Below are 15,542 nucleotides of genomic sequence, written 5' to 3'. Positions count from 1 at the left end.
CACACACACACACACACTGAATTGTTCTGTCCTTAGAGTCTGCAGATGACTCAATCCAGGCATCCAGGGGCCTAGTCCTCCTCAGTCTGTGTCAGGGGGAGGCAGCCTCTCATGCCCAGGCTGGCCTGGGCATTTCCTCAGGCATAGGGTTGCTAGATTTAGCAAATAAAAATATCAGACATACAAGTAAATTTGCTTTTAGAAAAATCAGTGATCTCTAAGTATCAAAATATCCCTTGCAGTATATAAGACATAATTATGGTTTGTTTGTTTTTTTTCAAGAACTGGTTGTGTATCTATTTCACTGGGCATTCTACATTTAATCTGGCAACCCTACTCACCTATCTACCTTGGTCATCACTGACACACGTGGTCTTTATCTGTCTAAAAGCTGCTTGTGTGTGACCTTCTCCAGGCAACAGAAAGACAAGTGAGGAAGAACATGCAGACTTCAGCTAAGGAAGTCTTTGCTGCAGGGGCTGGGATGTGGTTTGCTAGAAGAGCATCTGCCTGGTGCGGGCAAAGCCCTGGTTCTGTGTCTAGAACTACACAGAATGTTGTCCTACAGTCATGGCCTCCACTACCAGGCAGCGCTAGGAAGGTTTCTGAGTGGATAGAGTTTCTCAGAACCACGCCTGTAAGCAGCCTGGGGAGCGCTGGGCGTGAGAAAAGAAGGGGCTCAGTCAGAGGGAGAAAGAGCAAGGCTACCTAGAGGATCCTTCCTAGAAGGGTTTGTTCTGGTCACTATTGGTGCCAGACTGGAAATAGAGTTGTAGCTCCCAGCCAGCCCTCCGTGAGCATGTGCACTGGAGACATGTTGGTTGGCTGGTGGTTTTGTGGGGGTTTGGTTGTTGTTGTTTTGCTTTTTTGTTAGTTTGAGATAGGAGTCCACTCTGTAGCCATGGCTAGCCTGAACTCACTTTGTAGTCCAGGTTGGCCTTAGCATCACAGAAGCCCTCCTGCCTTGACCTCGTTAGTTTTGGGATTCCACGCGTGGCCCATCGCACCCAGCTTGAAGGACATTCTAGAAAGAGAAAACTCAGAACCAGATCGACAAGACACCTGTGAGGTTACCCAGCAGAAGTAGTGAGACCTACTGGGCCTAAAGAGGTCCCAGGGAACTGGAGAGACTGGAGAGCTCAGCAAGGAAAAGTTCAATTCCCAGCAGCCACATGGAAGCACACAACCATCTGTAATTCCAGTTTCAGTGGATCTGTTGCCCTCTTCTGGCCTCTGAGGGAACTGCACACATAGTGCAGGCATACATTGAGGTTGATACTGATACAAATAAAATAAAAATCTCAGAAAAGTTTTTTCGTTTTGTTTTGTTTTGTTTAAGTAGTGAGACCTTAATGGGGAGAATGTGAATTTCAAAAATATAGAAGAAGGGCCAGGGGCTGGAGAGATGGCTCAGTGGTTAAGAGCGCCGCCTGCTCTTCCAAAGGTCCTGAGTTCAATTCCCAGCAACCACATGGTGGCTCACAACCATCTATAATGTGATCTGATGCCCTCTTCTGGCATGCAGACAGAGCACTGTATACATAATAAAAATAAATAAATAAATCTTTTGAAAAGGAAGGGCCAGAGAGGTGGCTCAGCAGGTAAAACTTCTTGCTGTACAAGCCTGGTGGCCTGAGTTCAGTCCCTGGAACCCATGTACCGAGCCAAATGCAGTGGCTCACATCTGTCACACCAGCATTCCTACAGCAAATGGGAGGGACAGACAGACAAGAGAATTCCCCGGAATCTTGGGGGACAAGCAGCCTGGAATGTGCAGCACAGCAGCAGAAACAAGAAGAGAGATACTTGGGACTGGAGAGATGGCTCAGAGGATAAGAACACTTGTTGATCTTGCAAAGGATACAGGTTCAATTCCTAGCATCCACACAGCTGCTTACAAACTATCTCTAACTACACTTCCAGGGGACCCAGAGCTCTTCCTGCCTTTGTGGGCACTAGGCATGCTTGTGGTGCACATATGTGTGGGGTGTGTGTGTGTGTGTGTGTGTGTGTGTGTGTGTGTGTGTAAACACTCATACATATAAACATTTCTTGTTTGTTTGTTTGTTTGTTTCGAGACAGGGTTTCTCTATGTAGCCCTGGTTGTGCTAGACTCACTTTGTAGCCCAGGCTGGCCTCGAACTCATAGCGATCCACCTGCCTCTGCCTCCCAAGTGCTAAGATTAAAGGCATGCGCCACCACGCCCGGCCATATAAACATTTTTAAATAAAACATAAGAAAAGATTAAAAGAAAAAAAGAAAGAAAAGAAAGACTATGCCTCAAAAAGTGAGATTCCTAAAGCTGGCTTCCAGCCTCCACGTGTGCATTCTAGTTCACGCAGGCCCACACTCACACACAAACACACACGTACACATATAAGTGCTTCTTATTATTTTAATTTTATTTTCTTTTTGAGACAGCTGAAGGCCTGGGACACTGGATTTCCTTCTAGAGAGCAGCTCTGCTCACGGTGTCTGTTCTCCCTTCCTGGCCAGGTAAGAAGAAAGCAGTAGCGTTGTTTGACAGCCAGGCCCCGATCTGCCCCATCTGCCAAGTCCTATTGAGGCCCAGCGAGCTGCAGGAACATATGGAGCAGGAACTGGAGCAGCTGGCCCAACTGCCTGCCAGGTAAGCCACATCTAGGAGGTCCCCCTGTGGGGTGGGGGTGTGGGGGGATGGGGGTATGGGAGGTGCGGGGGGGGGGCGTGGGGGGTGATGGGGATTCCCCTGGGTAGGCTAGCTGCTAGGTCTCTGGGGGAGAAACCAGAGCCCCATGTTGCCTTTGTGTGCTTTCAGTGCTGTTTCTCACTTTATTTTGGAGGGATTTGGGGGCATGAAGGAAACTGAATTATCAGACTCCAGCCTCAGAATAAGGGAAGCTGGGCAGGAGGGAGCCAGTTGCCGCCACTGCCGCAAGCCCAGAACCACCGTGTGGGTCCTTGGGGCGGGGATAAAAGCAGGTACAGGGCCTGGCAGCTCTATCAGAGGTCCAGCCCAGCCCCATTATTCAGGGGAAAAGTAGCACCTTCTCCATAAACCTCAAGGACTGAGAGGTAGCAGTCTTGGGAATGCGCTTGTGTGTTCTCACCCCAGCCCTCCTCTATCTGTCTCTGCCTGAGGACCAGACTGAACCCTCTCCAGATCCCTGGGGAGGAGCCAGAACATCCAGGGGGCAGATGAGAAGTAACTTATCACCTCCCAACTGAACAGTATGAAGCAAGTGCTCTGAGGTCAGGAATTTCAGCAGGGAACAGAGGGGTCGGCTATGCCCGCTCCAGATGTTGGGTGTTCAGCTGGGACCGTCTAGAGGTTCCTCACTCACGCGTCTGGTGATGGACGCTGGCTGTCAGCTAGACCTGCAGATGGGGTCTAAAGCATTTGCATGCAGTTTCTCTACGGTGGCCTAGGTGGGGCTCCTCTTCACTTGGTAGCCTCGGGGTACTTTGACTCCTTATGTGGCAGCTTGGGTGTCCAACACAAAATGTTCTAGCCACCAAGATGGAACACTGAGGTGGGAGAGTGCAGCTAAAGATCAGACTCAGAGCCTTTATCTACCACGGAGCTCTACCCAAACCCGATCACCTTTTCATACTGAGCCTTGGAAGTCATTTGCTGTCACTTCCAGTACTCTATTGATCAAGGCATTGTAAATCCACTCAGATCCACGGCAGGACGACATGCATCCCTTTTGGTGGGAGTGACAAGATCGTATTCTAAAAGAGCACATGGGGGAAGGGCGGGCTGGTGAGATGGCTCAGCAGTTAAAAGCACTGTCTGCTTTTCCAAAGGACCCAGGTTCAATTCCCAGCACCCCGCCTTAAATCCCAGCACTCGGGAGGCAGAGGCAGGCGGATCGTTGTGAGTTTGAGGCCGGGTCTACAAAACAAGTCCAGGACAGCCAAGGCTACACAGAGAAACCCTGTCTCAAAAAACCAATAATTAATTAATTAATAAATTTACGAGAGCACGTGGGATAGAAACAGGGCTTCAACCATCCTTAGGAACCACAACGTGCCCTGCAGAGAACAGCCTTCCCGTTCCTACCCCATTGCCCATTTCAAGCCATTAGACCTGACCGATGCAAGACGCAGGGGTCCCATAACGTCTTCTGCCCTGGAGGACTCAGAGAAAGGACTGAAACACCAGCCCTGAGGGCTAGAGGCTGCAATGTGGGAGGAACCTGAGTTGTGGGAGGCACCAAACCCAACAGAGAGCAAGGAAGGCTTCCTGAGGGAGGGATTTTGAAGGAAGTACTAGTCACCTATTGGCTGTTACAAAGTACCCCAAAACTGAATGGCTTAAGACATTTGTTAGGGCCAGTGAGCCGGCTCAGCAGGTAAAGGCTTTTGCCCTGCAAGCTGTAGGATTTGAGTTTCACCCCCAGGAGATAACAAAGCTGCCCTCTGACCTACACACACACACACACACACACACACACACACACACACACACACAGTGAAAAAAGTGTCTCTGAGGCTGGGGAGATGGCTCAGATGCTAAGAGCACTGTCTGTGCTTCCAAAGGTCCCGAGTTCAACTCCCAGCAGCCACATGGTGGCTACAACCACCTATAATGAGATCTGATGTCCTCCTCTAGCGTGTGGGTGCATATACAGGCAGAACACTGTATACATAATAATACATAAATAGATTTTTTTTTTTAATGTCTCTGTTCCTATGGGTCACCAACCAGTTCTAGAACTACACAGCTATGTGACCTTGGGTAGCTGTGGCCACTAGCTCTGGTTCTCTTCTGAGGCTAGAGAGAACATGTCACCCAAGGCTACAGCCCTCTGATGTCTGACTGGACTGCAGGATGCTTCCAGGCCAGCTCACTTCGATGTGCTGTCAGCAGGAAAGCTCAGCTCCTCACAAGGGAAGCCCCGGGGGGGGGGGTCTTCCCCGGAAGTCTACACACCAGTGCTTCTGCTCCCCAGGTCGCTGTGGGTGTGGTAGACACCTGTAATTCCAGACTCTGAAGTACCTAGGATTTGAGGCCAGCCTGAGCTACATAGCGAGCTGCGTAGTGAGGCCCTCTCTCTAGACAGGAAGAAAGGAAGGCAGAGAGGGAAAGAGGCCTGAAGAGGGACTAAGAAGGAAGGAAGGAAGCCAGTGAATCACCAAGCACAGCCCATAATCATATTTTTGCTTGTGAGCCTAACCTTTACTGGCTGACCCATCTCTCCAGCCCAGCCCGTACAAGGGAGGAGAATTATACTCTAAAAGCTCTTGTTCTTTTTGTTTTCATTTGTTTGTTGTTGTTTTGTTTGGTTAGTTTTTTGGGTGTTTTTGTTTGTTTGGTTGGTTGGTTTGTTTTGTTTTTTGTTTTTTGAGACAGCGTTTCTCTCTGTAGCCTTGGCTGTCCTGGTCTCATTTTGTAGCCCAGGCTGGCCTCGAACTCACAGAGAATTGCCTGCCTCTGCCTCCTCCCTGATTACAGGCCTGCACCACCACGCCCGGCTAAAGCTCTCATTCTTAAAGACAAGACTATCAAAAAGAATCTGTGGGCACGCTCTAAAAGCCCCACAGAAACTATACAGTGGTAATAATATCGAACCTCTTGGAACATTCACTATCTGACAAGCGCTTTATTTATCCTGCACTCTGAAGTAGGTGATACGGCCATCCGTTGCTCAACAGCGGGTATATATTCTGAGAAACGCATCCTTAGATAGTCTTTTGTCGTGTGAGCGTCATAGAGTGTATGTATACAAGCCACACTGTCACTAGGCAATGTCACCTCATGGGACCACTTTCAGATGTGTTGCCAGGCTTTTGCTAAGTGTGGTGTATGGCTATAGATTTAACTCCCATTTTACAGATAAGGAAGCCGAGGCGCAGACATGTTGAGTGACTTCTCTAAGGTTGCCCACTTAGCAGTAAAGATAGAATTTGTTCTCAAGCAGCCTTGACACAAGTGCCCCGCCTCCCCTCCCCCATCGCTCACACACCTGGGATTGACCTGTCAGGGACAGAAAGTGAAAGAAATATTCCTGCAGGCTGTCCCAGGATTTCTGGGTAATTTGCTTCCAACGAAGGGGTCCTCACCCAGGAATAGAAAACTCGGGGGCCTGCAGAGCCCTTTTTGGGCAGTGCGCCTCCCTGGCCCTGGAAAACCGCTCTTTTTGCCTCCTCGGCGAGGACCCCCACCCTCACCGCTGCCAAACCCTCACGGTCCAGGGCATCGCTCCCACTCCTTTCTTGCTCTACCCCTGCTCGTGACCCTGCATAAATTCCTCATCATCCATGTTTCTCAGAGCACCCACACCTCGCGGCTGTCTGCTCACGTCCGGGCCTATCCCTGCACCCCCTAAGACCCACGCTGCCCTTAGCACGTGCGCGCCCTGCGCCCCTGGCACGCCCTCCTCCCTACCGAGTGTCTGACAGCCGGACAGCGGGATCTGCACAGCAAGTGAAATTCCCGTCGGATCGATAAAACCGAAGCGCTGGCGGCGACGGGTCGATGGTTTTATCTGTCTCGGCCCCGCCGCGCCCGGCGCGCTGACAGTCGGACCGGCCGGCAAAGGCGTTCAAGGGCAGCCGCACCCGCGCCCCCTCCCCACGCGCGCCCCTCCCCGCGGCCGCTGAGCCCACCGGACTGCGGGCTGGACCAGCCCCGCCACCGCCCTTGTGATTTATCTGGATTTTTAATTGGAAAAAATTTGCGAATTAATTGATTTCAGGAACTTGCCAATTAACATTGTAATTGGGTGCGTGATAAATTCCCAAGGAGGTGTCAGCTCCCTCCGGGCTGACGGGCAGCGAGGGCGGAGGGTCCCCAGCCTGGCTGCCCTTGCCCCGCCCCATGCTGGCTCTGGGATTAGGGGCAAAGGAGGATGGGGAAAGACAGAAACACCTGAACTCCTGAGATCCACCCCACCCGTCTTCCTTCTCCCCACCATCAACAGCATGAACAGATGAAGCGGTTCACGGATGAGGAAACTGAGTCAGTCCCACAGGAGGTGGGAGCCCAAATGTGGACCTCCCCTATTCATGACCTGTGGCCAAGTCCTCCTCCCTCTGGCCAGCCCTCTGGCTTCTTCTCTGCCTTACTCCTGTCTCCTCTTGGCTCCTCTCCCTTTGTTTTCTGTAGTGACCCCTCTCTTCTCTCAAACTGCCCCCCCCTTCATCATCTTACCCTGCCTTTGCCTCTTTTGCCCTCTCTGTCCCTTCTTCACCCTAGCCCACCCCCTGAGCCTTTGGGTGCTGCTGCCAGGCTAGCCTCCCAGGTGGTTCTACTTCTGGAACTTTCCAGGTGGAAAAAAAATCTGCCTTCTGCCTCCAACTGCCCAACAACCCAGGGCAGGTCCTATGTATGCCCTGTCTACGCACCTCGAGGCTCACAAAAGAAGCGGGGGACCTTCCAGCTCCTAAGCAAAGGAGGCTGGTTTTCACGAACACAGGCTTGACACACATGTATGCATGCACACATACCCCATCCACACACAGCTCAGTCTGCACACACAGGCCCTGAAATCAGACGAGATGAGCATACCTGGGTACCCATGAGCAACCAAGTCCCTACAGGAAGAGCAGTCAAGGTTCTCTCCGGCTCAACGCTACACTTTTCCAAGTGACACCCCTCCGTTACCTCACCTGATCCTGGTTTTCCCAATCTAGAACCTTAACAAAGGCTCCCTTAGACCCAAGGACTTGGCTACTTAGAACAAAGAGAGGCACACTGGGTCAAACACAGAGGCAGAAGGGCCTCTCACTCAAGAGGACGGCCCTTCTGCTAGTGAGACGTTACGCTCCAGTATGAGGAGTGGGCTGGGGGCAGGAACGGGGGGGGGGGGGCAAACCAAGGGTCCAGGGGACAGTTGATGAGGCTGCCCTGGGACAGTGGCTGAAAGCAGGGGATGCAGAAGAGGGGCTTAAGAGGACGGAGGAAGGAGAAGCCAAGGGACTTCCCTAGGATACTTCCTAGGAGAAAACATTCTGACTTGGACGCTTGGCAGTGTGGTAGAGGTGACGGCCACAGTCAGAGAGGGGAAGCAACAGGTAGGGCTGTGGGTAAGCTGAGACCAAGATGCCTCTGGCATGGTGCTGGGCTAGGAGCCTAGATGTGTGTGTACAGAGAGACAGACAAGGCCGTAGATGGAGGTTGAAGATGGCAGGGCAGGGGCAGGGACCGGCTCTGAGACGCCCCCCACCCCCACCCCCACCCCCACCCCGTGGCTCCTAGAAAGGAGTTTCCACAGCCTTGGGCGTGAAACATTCACAGAGCTGAAAGTGGGGCTTATCCGGTGGGACCTGAGCTTGGAGGTCTCCTCTATGAAAGCTAGCCCTCTCTGCGCTGGGAAACAGCTTTCTCTTGGAAGTGCTTTAAAAGGGCTGAAAAAAAAAAAATCTAAAGGGAGACTGGGTAGCTCTAAAGGAGAGGCCGGGTGTGGAGAGAGCAGCGCCCCCAGCCCTACTTAAGCCTTATTTAAGGCCGGCCTCGGTGTTTGGTTGGGTAATGAACTAGATAAACAATTCCCCAAATAGATTAAAACGAAGTGTAACTTACAAAGGCGCTGGTGATGATGGTTTATTCCCGGGCAGTGCACCATTTCTTTATTTCCAAGGATAATTCAGTGTAAATCACCTTAATTAAAAGTGTCAGCCCAGCCCATGAATATTGTACTTAGGAACGCGTTTCCTGGGTCCCAGTTATAATTTAAAACCCATGGATCACTAGGCAGCAGTGACTTGAGCAAGGAAGGAAAATTGTTGGGGGCGGGCTGTGGAAACTGGGAGGGGCTTGGAAGGCACAGCTGATGGGCTGGGCGGGAGCCAGGCTGCTGACAGCTCAGGGCTTAGACCTCTCTCCTCCAAGGCAAGCCACTCACCAGGCTTTCAGGCTCTCTGAGAAACCAAGAAAACTTGGTGTTGAAGGGGTTGACAGAAGGAGGAGGAGGAGGGAGTGTTGCTTAGAGGCAGGGCAGGAGGCTGAGCTGGCCCTGTGTAAGCAAAGGAGATGGGCTTGCCAGAGCACAGGCTGGACATCCTGACCCCAAATGGCACCCGTTCTACTTACAAGCAAAGGAGATGAGCCCAGGACCAGCAAGACCCTGACCAAAGTTGCAGAGCCACCAAAAGAAATTCAGTGTTCTACACTATGCCTAAGTCCTATGTAATTGTACAGAGACAGTATTTAAAAAATAAAAATAACCCCGCCCCCCCCAATTCCAAGCCCTCCGTGGACTGAGTGACCACAGAGGTGTCATTTAACCTGTTAGTCCACAGCTTTGTAAAGTTTTGCTAGAAATTCAGTGAGATTACACTCACAAGGTCTGTCTCTGTCATTGCTTCAATTTCTGATGTCACCTTATACAGCCTCAATGGGTGACAGCCAGATGCCAGTCCAGGGTCAAGTATGACGGCAGCCGTGTGCAGCAGATAGCTCACTTTGTGGGCAGAATAGTGATGCGCATGTTTGTTCACTGAGTGAATGAAGAGGTTAAGAAATGATCTGAGAGCCGGGCGTGGTGGCGCACGCCTTTAATCCCAGCACTCAGGAGGCAGAGGCAGGTGGATTGCTGTGAGTTCGAGGCCAGCCTGGTTTGCAAAGCGAGTCCAGGACAGCCAAGACTAACACAGAGAAACCCTGTCTTGAAAAACCATTAAAAAAAGAAAAAAAGAAAGAAAGAAAGAAATGATATGATATGATATGAGAGCTGGGCGTGGTGCCACACACCTTTAAGCCCAGCACTCGGGAGGCAGAGACAGGCAGATCACTGTGAGTTCGAGGCCAGCCTGGTCTACAAAGCGAGTCTACACAAAGAAACCCTGTCTTGAAAAACCAAAAGGAAAAAAAAAAAAAAGAGTTGTGAACTAACAAACCAGTTACTCCCTAAAGGCAGCTCGGCTTCCTCTCTGTATGCCCAGTGCCTGCATTAGGGCCAGGCATAGACCGCTAATGAACAAACCATAATTGAGTAGGAACTTTACTGGCAATCCTCTCTATTCTGTGCCGCCCCTGTTGTGTAAGCAGATTGGTTGCTCTGTTCTGATATTCTGACACTCAGACACGGCCCTTCTCCTGCTGTGGAGACTGGCGGCCTCTGCACTGTCGTGTGCATATCATCCGTTAAATGTCTGCTAGTGTAGGTAGGCGTGTGTCTGAATGTGTCAGTGCTCATAGGCCTATCTCTGCAAGTGTTTATGGGCTCTTCATCCAGTCTGCATGGCTGCTGTGAATTTGTCTTTATGGCCATGTCTCTGGGAGTGACCCTGTGGCCTTGTGCATCTGTATGCATGTCTGAGTCTCCGTGTGTGACTTCCTGCATCTGTGTGCCTATTGGTAGAGTGATAGTCTGTGTATGTGCCTTGAGACCAGAGCTTCTCAACCTCAGCACTATTGACATTTTGGGTCCGATAATTCTCTGTGAGGGCACTGTCTGGGACAGTATAGGTTGTTACACACCATCTACCCACTAGATGCCAGTAGCAACTCCCTTTCCACACCCAGTTTGAACAATCAGAAATCAATCAAAACTATCTCTAGGGGCTTAGGATGGTGGGACATTTGTCTAGCATATGTTAGGTGCGTATGTATGTATATACATATATGTATATTCAGACATTGCCAAGAGTCCCCTGGGTGTGCACACACCCCTTATTGCACTGGCAGTCACTACTTTAGCCATTTCTGCCTATGCTTTTGCTTGCACACCATGCATTTCTCTGTTTGGCCTAATGGGTGCCTGAGTACATCTGCTGTGTTCCTTATGTATATACTCAGTTCATATCTGCTCTATATTCTGCTTTCTATGTACCTGCGAGTCTGCTTTCCAGCTGTGTGTCTGCAGATGTAATCTACACGTGTGTTTTGTATGTGTATCCATGGGGAGAGCCCATGAAAATGGGCCATGTCTGCTTCTGTGCATGTATCAACAACCCTTCTGTGAGCATGTATTTGTGGGTGTGCATGAGTGTCCGTGCATGCACTCGATCCAATGTGCGAGCACAGATGCAGCAGTGTAGTGGGGGCAGCAGGCAGGAAGGGGCAGGGACAGGGATATTAATGTTTCTGAAGTGGATCTGATTTGATACGTCTTGTCCCATTGTCAGCATCTGTTTAGCGGGATTTGTAATACTCCGTGGCTCTGGATCACTCATGCTTAGCGTGGAATGTGGCCTTGCATACCAATTTTGTTATTAAACACAGTCTTTGCCTCCCCCACAACCCATCCATCACCTCCACCCCAGCCCCCGCCTGCTCTGCACTGCCCACCATATTTCAGGGCCCGGCTCTCTCCTGCCTGCCACCCGATGCCGGAGGGCCTGGGGCTGACAAATTGAATCAGGGGGAGATCATTCCTAGCCTAACACGGTTTGCAGCGTGTTGGAGGGAGAACTGACAAGAGTCGTGTCAGCCCCATCACCCCAGTCCCGTAGGAACTAAGAGCAAGCTAAGAATAGGGAACACTGAGAAGGGACCTCCAGGACAGACAGATTCTTCAGGGCTGACTCTAGCTAAAGCCCCTTTCTCAGATACCCTGCCTGGTACCTGTGTCCCCTCCTAGGGGCCAGCACTGTCCTTGGCACGAAGTAGAAGCTGAGCCAGATGCTAGGCCACTGGGTTGAGTGTACTGGGTGGAGCTAGGCTGAGCTGGCTGGACTATGTGGTACTTGCAAATGTCTTCTCTTGGCCTTAACTTGCCCATCTGCCCTTGTTCACATGGCTTGGGCACCAGGTAGAATGGTCACCTTATTCTCTTCTTTCTTGGCAGCAAAAATTCCCTTCTGAAGGATGCCATGGCTCCAGGCACCCCAAAGGTAGGTGGCCAGTTATGTTTTCCCTCTTGCCTGTCCCAACCTAGGCCTACCAAGATGTGGCCCCTCCTGAGACAAAGGCCACGCCCCACAGATTCCACTGCCTCTGCCTCCAGTGTTTGGGTATCAGCCCGATGCCTAGGGCTGCTTGGTATGTTGGGGTGTGGCTGGAGGTGCAGAATCCATCTGTATAAAAAGATTTTCTGACTTCTTCTTTTTCTTTTTTTTCGTGTGTGTGTGTGTGTGTGTGTGTGTGTGTGTGTGTGTGTGTGGTTTTTAGAGACAAGGTTTCTCTATGTAGCCTTGGCTATCCTGGACTCACTTTGTAGCCCAGGCTGGCCTTGAACTCACAGAGATCCACCTGCCTCTGCCTCCCCAGGGCTGGGATTTAAAGGCGTGCGCCACCACGCCTGGCTTGACCTTTTCTTTTTCTAGCTAGGAGAGGGATGAGGGTCAAAGGTGGCCTGGGGTGTAGGCAACACAGACACCAAAGCTGGGGAGACTCAAAGGAGGAAGGTGAGTTGTAAGCAATGAAAGAAAGTACAGAATTCAGTACAGAGAGGAGCCAGGAGCCAGGAGCCAGGAGCCAGATATCTTCCCAGACCCTGACCCCTCTCCCAACAACCCCCCCTGTGTGTGTGTGTGTGTGTGTGTGTGTGTGTGTGTGTGTGTGTGTGATTACCAAAGAACCAGAGAAGATGCCAGGTCTGTCTGAGGAAAGAGTTAGCTCCCTAGAACAGAAACTGTGAAAGAACCTTGAATGCATCAGGTAGAGAGAGATGAAGAGCAAATGTCCCCTCTTAGCCACTGACATGACCTCTTCCCACAAGGAGGAGATGGTACTCTTTCCCCAAAGGTGGTGATTGGGAGGGGATGGAGATGGGGGAGGGAGAGGTGCTCACTAGATACCCGGCCTGTCCCTCTGCTTAATGTTGCTGTCCCCTCTCTCAGAAGTCCCCACACTACTCTCCTTGGGGGGGAGGGGCGTGTCAAGTAGGTGGTGAACCTTGGGGAACAGATTTATTCAGTTAGTGGCAGTATGAGGGAGATAAGAACAGATTAAGGTAAAGCGAGGGGGTTAGGAGGGTCAGTCACAGGAGAGCGCAATTCTCGGTCCCCTAAGGAAAAGCTGTGCCAAAATGTCTGGGTGTCAGCAGGCCAGCAGGGAAAGGGGCATGGAGAAAGGCCCATGTATGTGAAAGGCCTGAAGTCTGAGAGCAATTTTGAGAAAAGGAGCCAATGTCAAGTATCACTTCTGTGACTTTGGCCAACCCTCCCTTGGGCTTTTTTCCCCCTCAAAGATGTAGTATTTATTATTATGTGTACAGTGCTCTGCCTGCATGACAGAAGAGGGCATTAGATCACATTGTAGATGGTTGTGAGCCACCATGTGGGTGCTGGGAATTGAACTCAGGACCTCTGGAAGAGCAGTCAGTGCTCTTAACTACTGAGCCATCTCTCCAGCCCCTCCGCCCTTGGACTTTTAAAGGGGGTAGAAGGTAAACTATTCGCCCTCATTCAAAACTTGCTAAGTCACAGCTAACTTCGAAAGGAGGAACTGGAGAACCCAGCCCAGCCTGGGATTTGTGCAGATCCTGGCCAAGGCCTGGAAAAGAAAGGGATGGGGAGCCAGGCAGCTGTGGACTGGAGGATGCAGGAAGCCACATAGGCCTTGCTTGGCCCAGACTGCACTTTCTAATGGTGCAGTAACTAAAAGGTCATGACCAAGCTTCTAACGCAGGGGCAGGGCAGGGGCTCAGACACAGAAACCAGAAGGGCTTGTGTGCTAAGGACCACCCCGGGCAGGTACACTCTTCATGCATACCTTCCACATGCATGACCCATGGGTCAGAATGTATACCCAGGCAGTCTTAAGCATGGACACATTCCTGCCATCTCTGGCATGCATGACACTGGCGTGCATCACTAGATGCAGGAAAAAGGAACCACTGCTCACCTATTTCCATATAAACACTGCCAAGCTGAGCAGTCTCTGGCTTCCCCTTGGCCTCGACCTCAGCTTTAGGGAATCAGGTCATGTGAGAAAGAGGTAGAAAGCATAAGGTTGAATCGAGAGTCTGAGAGGACAGGGAGGGAGGGCTGGAGGGAGGGAGGGAGGAAAAGGAGGAGAGGGCGAGGGGCCCTTAGACAAGATTGATGGCCTCGTTGCCATTAAGAAAAAAATTAGCCGGTGGCGGCTATCATATTAAAGGGTGAAGAAGCCGTGAATTATTTTCTTAAAGATCTTATCGCTTACAATGATAATTTTACCTTCCAAAAGGCCACTTTTAATGAGGCGAAGAGCCAGGCAAAAAGTCATGATTTAATGCCAGGATTTTTTTTTTTCAAAACACATTTTACTGCTTTTTGGTCCATGTTTAAAAAGCGCCAGTGACCTTTTTTTATTCCACTTGCCCCAGGTGTAATGCTGAGGCCTCGCAGGGCTTCTAACCTAGAGAGAGACAGAGACAGAGACAGGGAAAAGCTTTGTTACTGTTGGGGGACCCTCACACTGCTTTCTTTTCTGCCTTGGGGAAAACATTGCCTGGTATCTTTCTGACTGGGGCTGTCACCCACCAGGCCGTCCATGAGGTCAGTGAAGGAATCCCACTCGGAGGCAATCCCATCCCAGGCCTTCGGTAGCCTCCTCCCTCTTCTGGCTCTCTGAGCTATGGTTGCATCAGGGTACACTGGCACATCAGCAGCTGGGGGACCAGGCCCCCTCACTTCTTAGGGTCCTTGCCTGAGGATGTATAGCCTGGCCACCGCATGCGGGTCACATCCTAAGGTTCAGTCAGAGATGAAGGATAAATGACCGCTCCATCTTCCCCAAATTGCTTTCTTTGGGCTGTCACTGGCGATTTGGCACGGTTTTCCAGGCTGGGGAGGACTTCTAGGGGATTGTGTGCTTCTAGCTCAGAGCTGTGCAGACTGAGGGAGGGAGGGAGGGGGGAACGGGTTATTTTCAGGCCTCTGAGGCCCCCACCCCACCCCCATTTGCAGCTGAACAGGCCTTAGCAAGAGCTGGCTCTTGGTCGGAACATGCCATGTGGTGTTTAGGATTGCGGTGCTCTCACACAATTTAAAGCAGACAGTTTATTAATCTACACTGCGGGCGTATGTAGAAGAGGCCACCCGGGATTGACGGAGGGGGATTAGTTTTGCTGGGGGTTTTTGCTGGGGTCATCGCCACAGCACAGGGCTAAATGGACCCAGCGTACCATCCCCAGCTTCACGCTGGAAACTCATACATACTATTTAATTTACTGTCTCCATAGAGGGGCTGCCATCAGCCTGTATTAGGGGCAGGCAAGGCGGCAGGTATGTGGCTTTACCCCCAAGTGGGTCCCAGACTGTCTGCTCTTGAAGGAAGAACAAAGCCTGCTTGGGTCAGTAATCTCTCTCCACTCAGGTAGAGATCTGCAGGAGCAAGGGTCTAGCCAGGTACCGTGGTCCATGCCCATAACCTCGGCACTCGGGAGGCTTTAATAGGAGGATCAGTGGGAGTTCCAGGCTAGCCTGGCCTAAGAGTGAGACACTGTCTCAAAAAACAAAAAAAAAAAAAACAAAAAAAAAAAACAAAAGCAAACAAACAAACAAACAAAACCCAGCAAGGGTCTATATGTAGACCTAACACTGTCCATCCTTTCCACAACCGGACTTCTGTGCTTAACCTGTCCCTTCGGGTTTTCTGTCTCACTTCTAAAACTCCCTGAAGAGCAGGAGCTCCTGGGCACTGAATGTGGGTCTCACTTGGCCTGGGGCCATGTGTCCTTTTCTT

At 51.0% G+C, this 15,542-nt stretch overlaps 1 protein-coding gene across 2 annotated transcripts in view; it reads left to right on the top strand.

Annotated features, from left to right (window-relative positions):
* RNF220 (ring finger protein 220) overlaps positions 1 to 15,542 on the top strand; it is a 226,181-nt gene that overhangs the window by 184,776 nt on the left and 25,863 nt on the right. For both annotated transcript variants that reach the window (XM_084786562.1, XM_084786563.1), the window contains exons 3-4: positions 2,498 to 2,630; positions 11,719 to 11,764. In XM_084786562.1, coding sequence (XP_084642688.1) covers positions 2,498 to 2,630; positions 11,719 to 11,764 — 179 coding nt within the window. The remainder of the gene's footprint in view (positions 1 to 2,497; positions 2,631 to 11,718; positions 11,765 to 15,542) is intronic.

Source organism: Acomys minous, assembly GCF_964271855.1.
Source record: "Acomys minous genome assembly, chromosome: 6".
In the NCBI taxonomy this organism is placed as follows: domain Eukaryota; kingdom Metazoa; phylum Chordata; class Mammalia; order Rodentia; family Muridae; genus Acomys; species Acomys minous.
The sequence above is the reverse complement of the archived record's forward strand: the minus strand, read 5'-3'. Positions and strand labels throughout refer to the sequence as shown.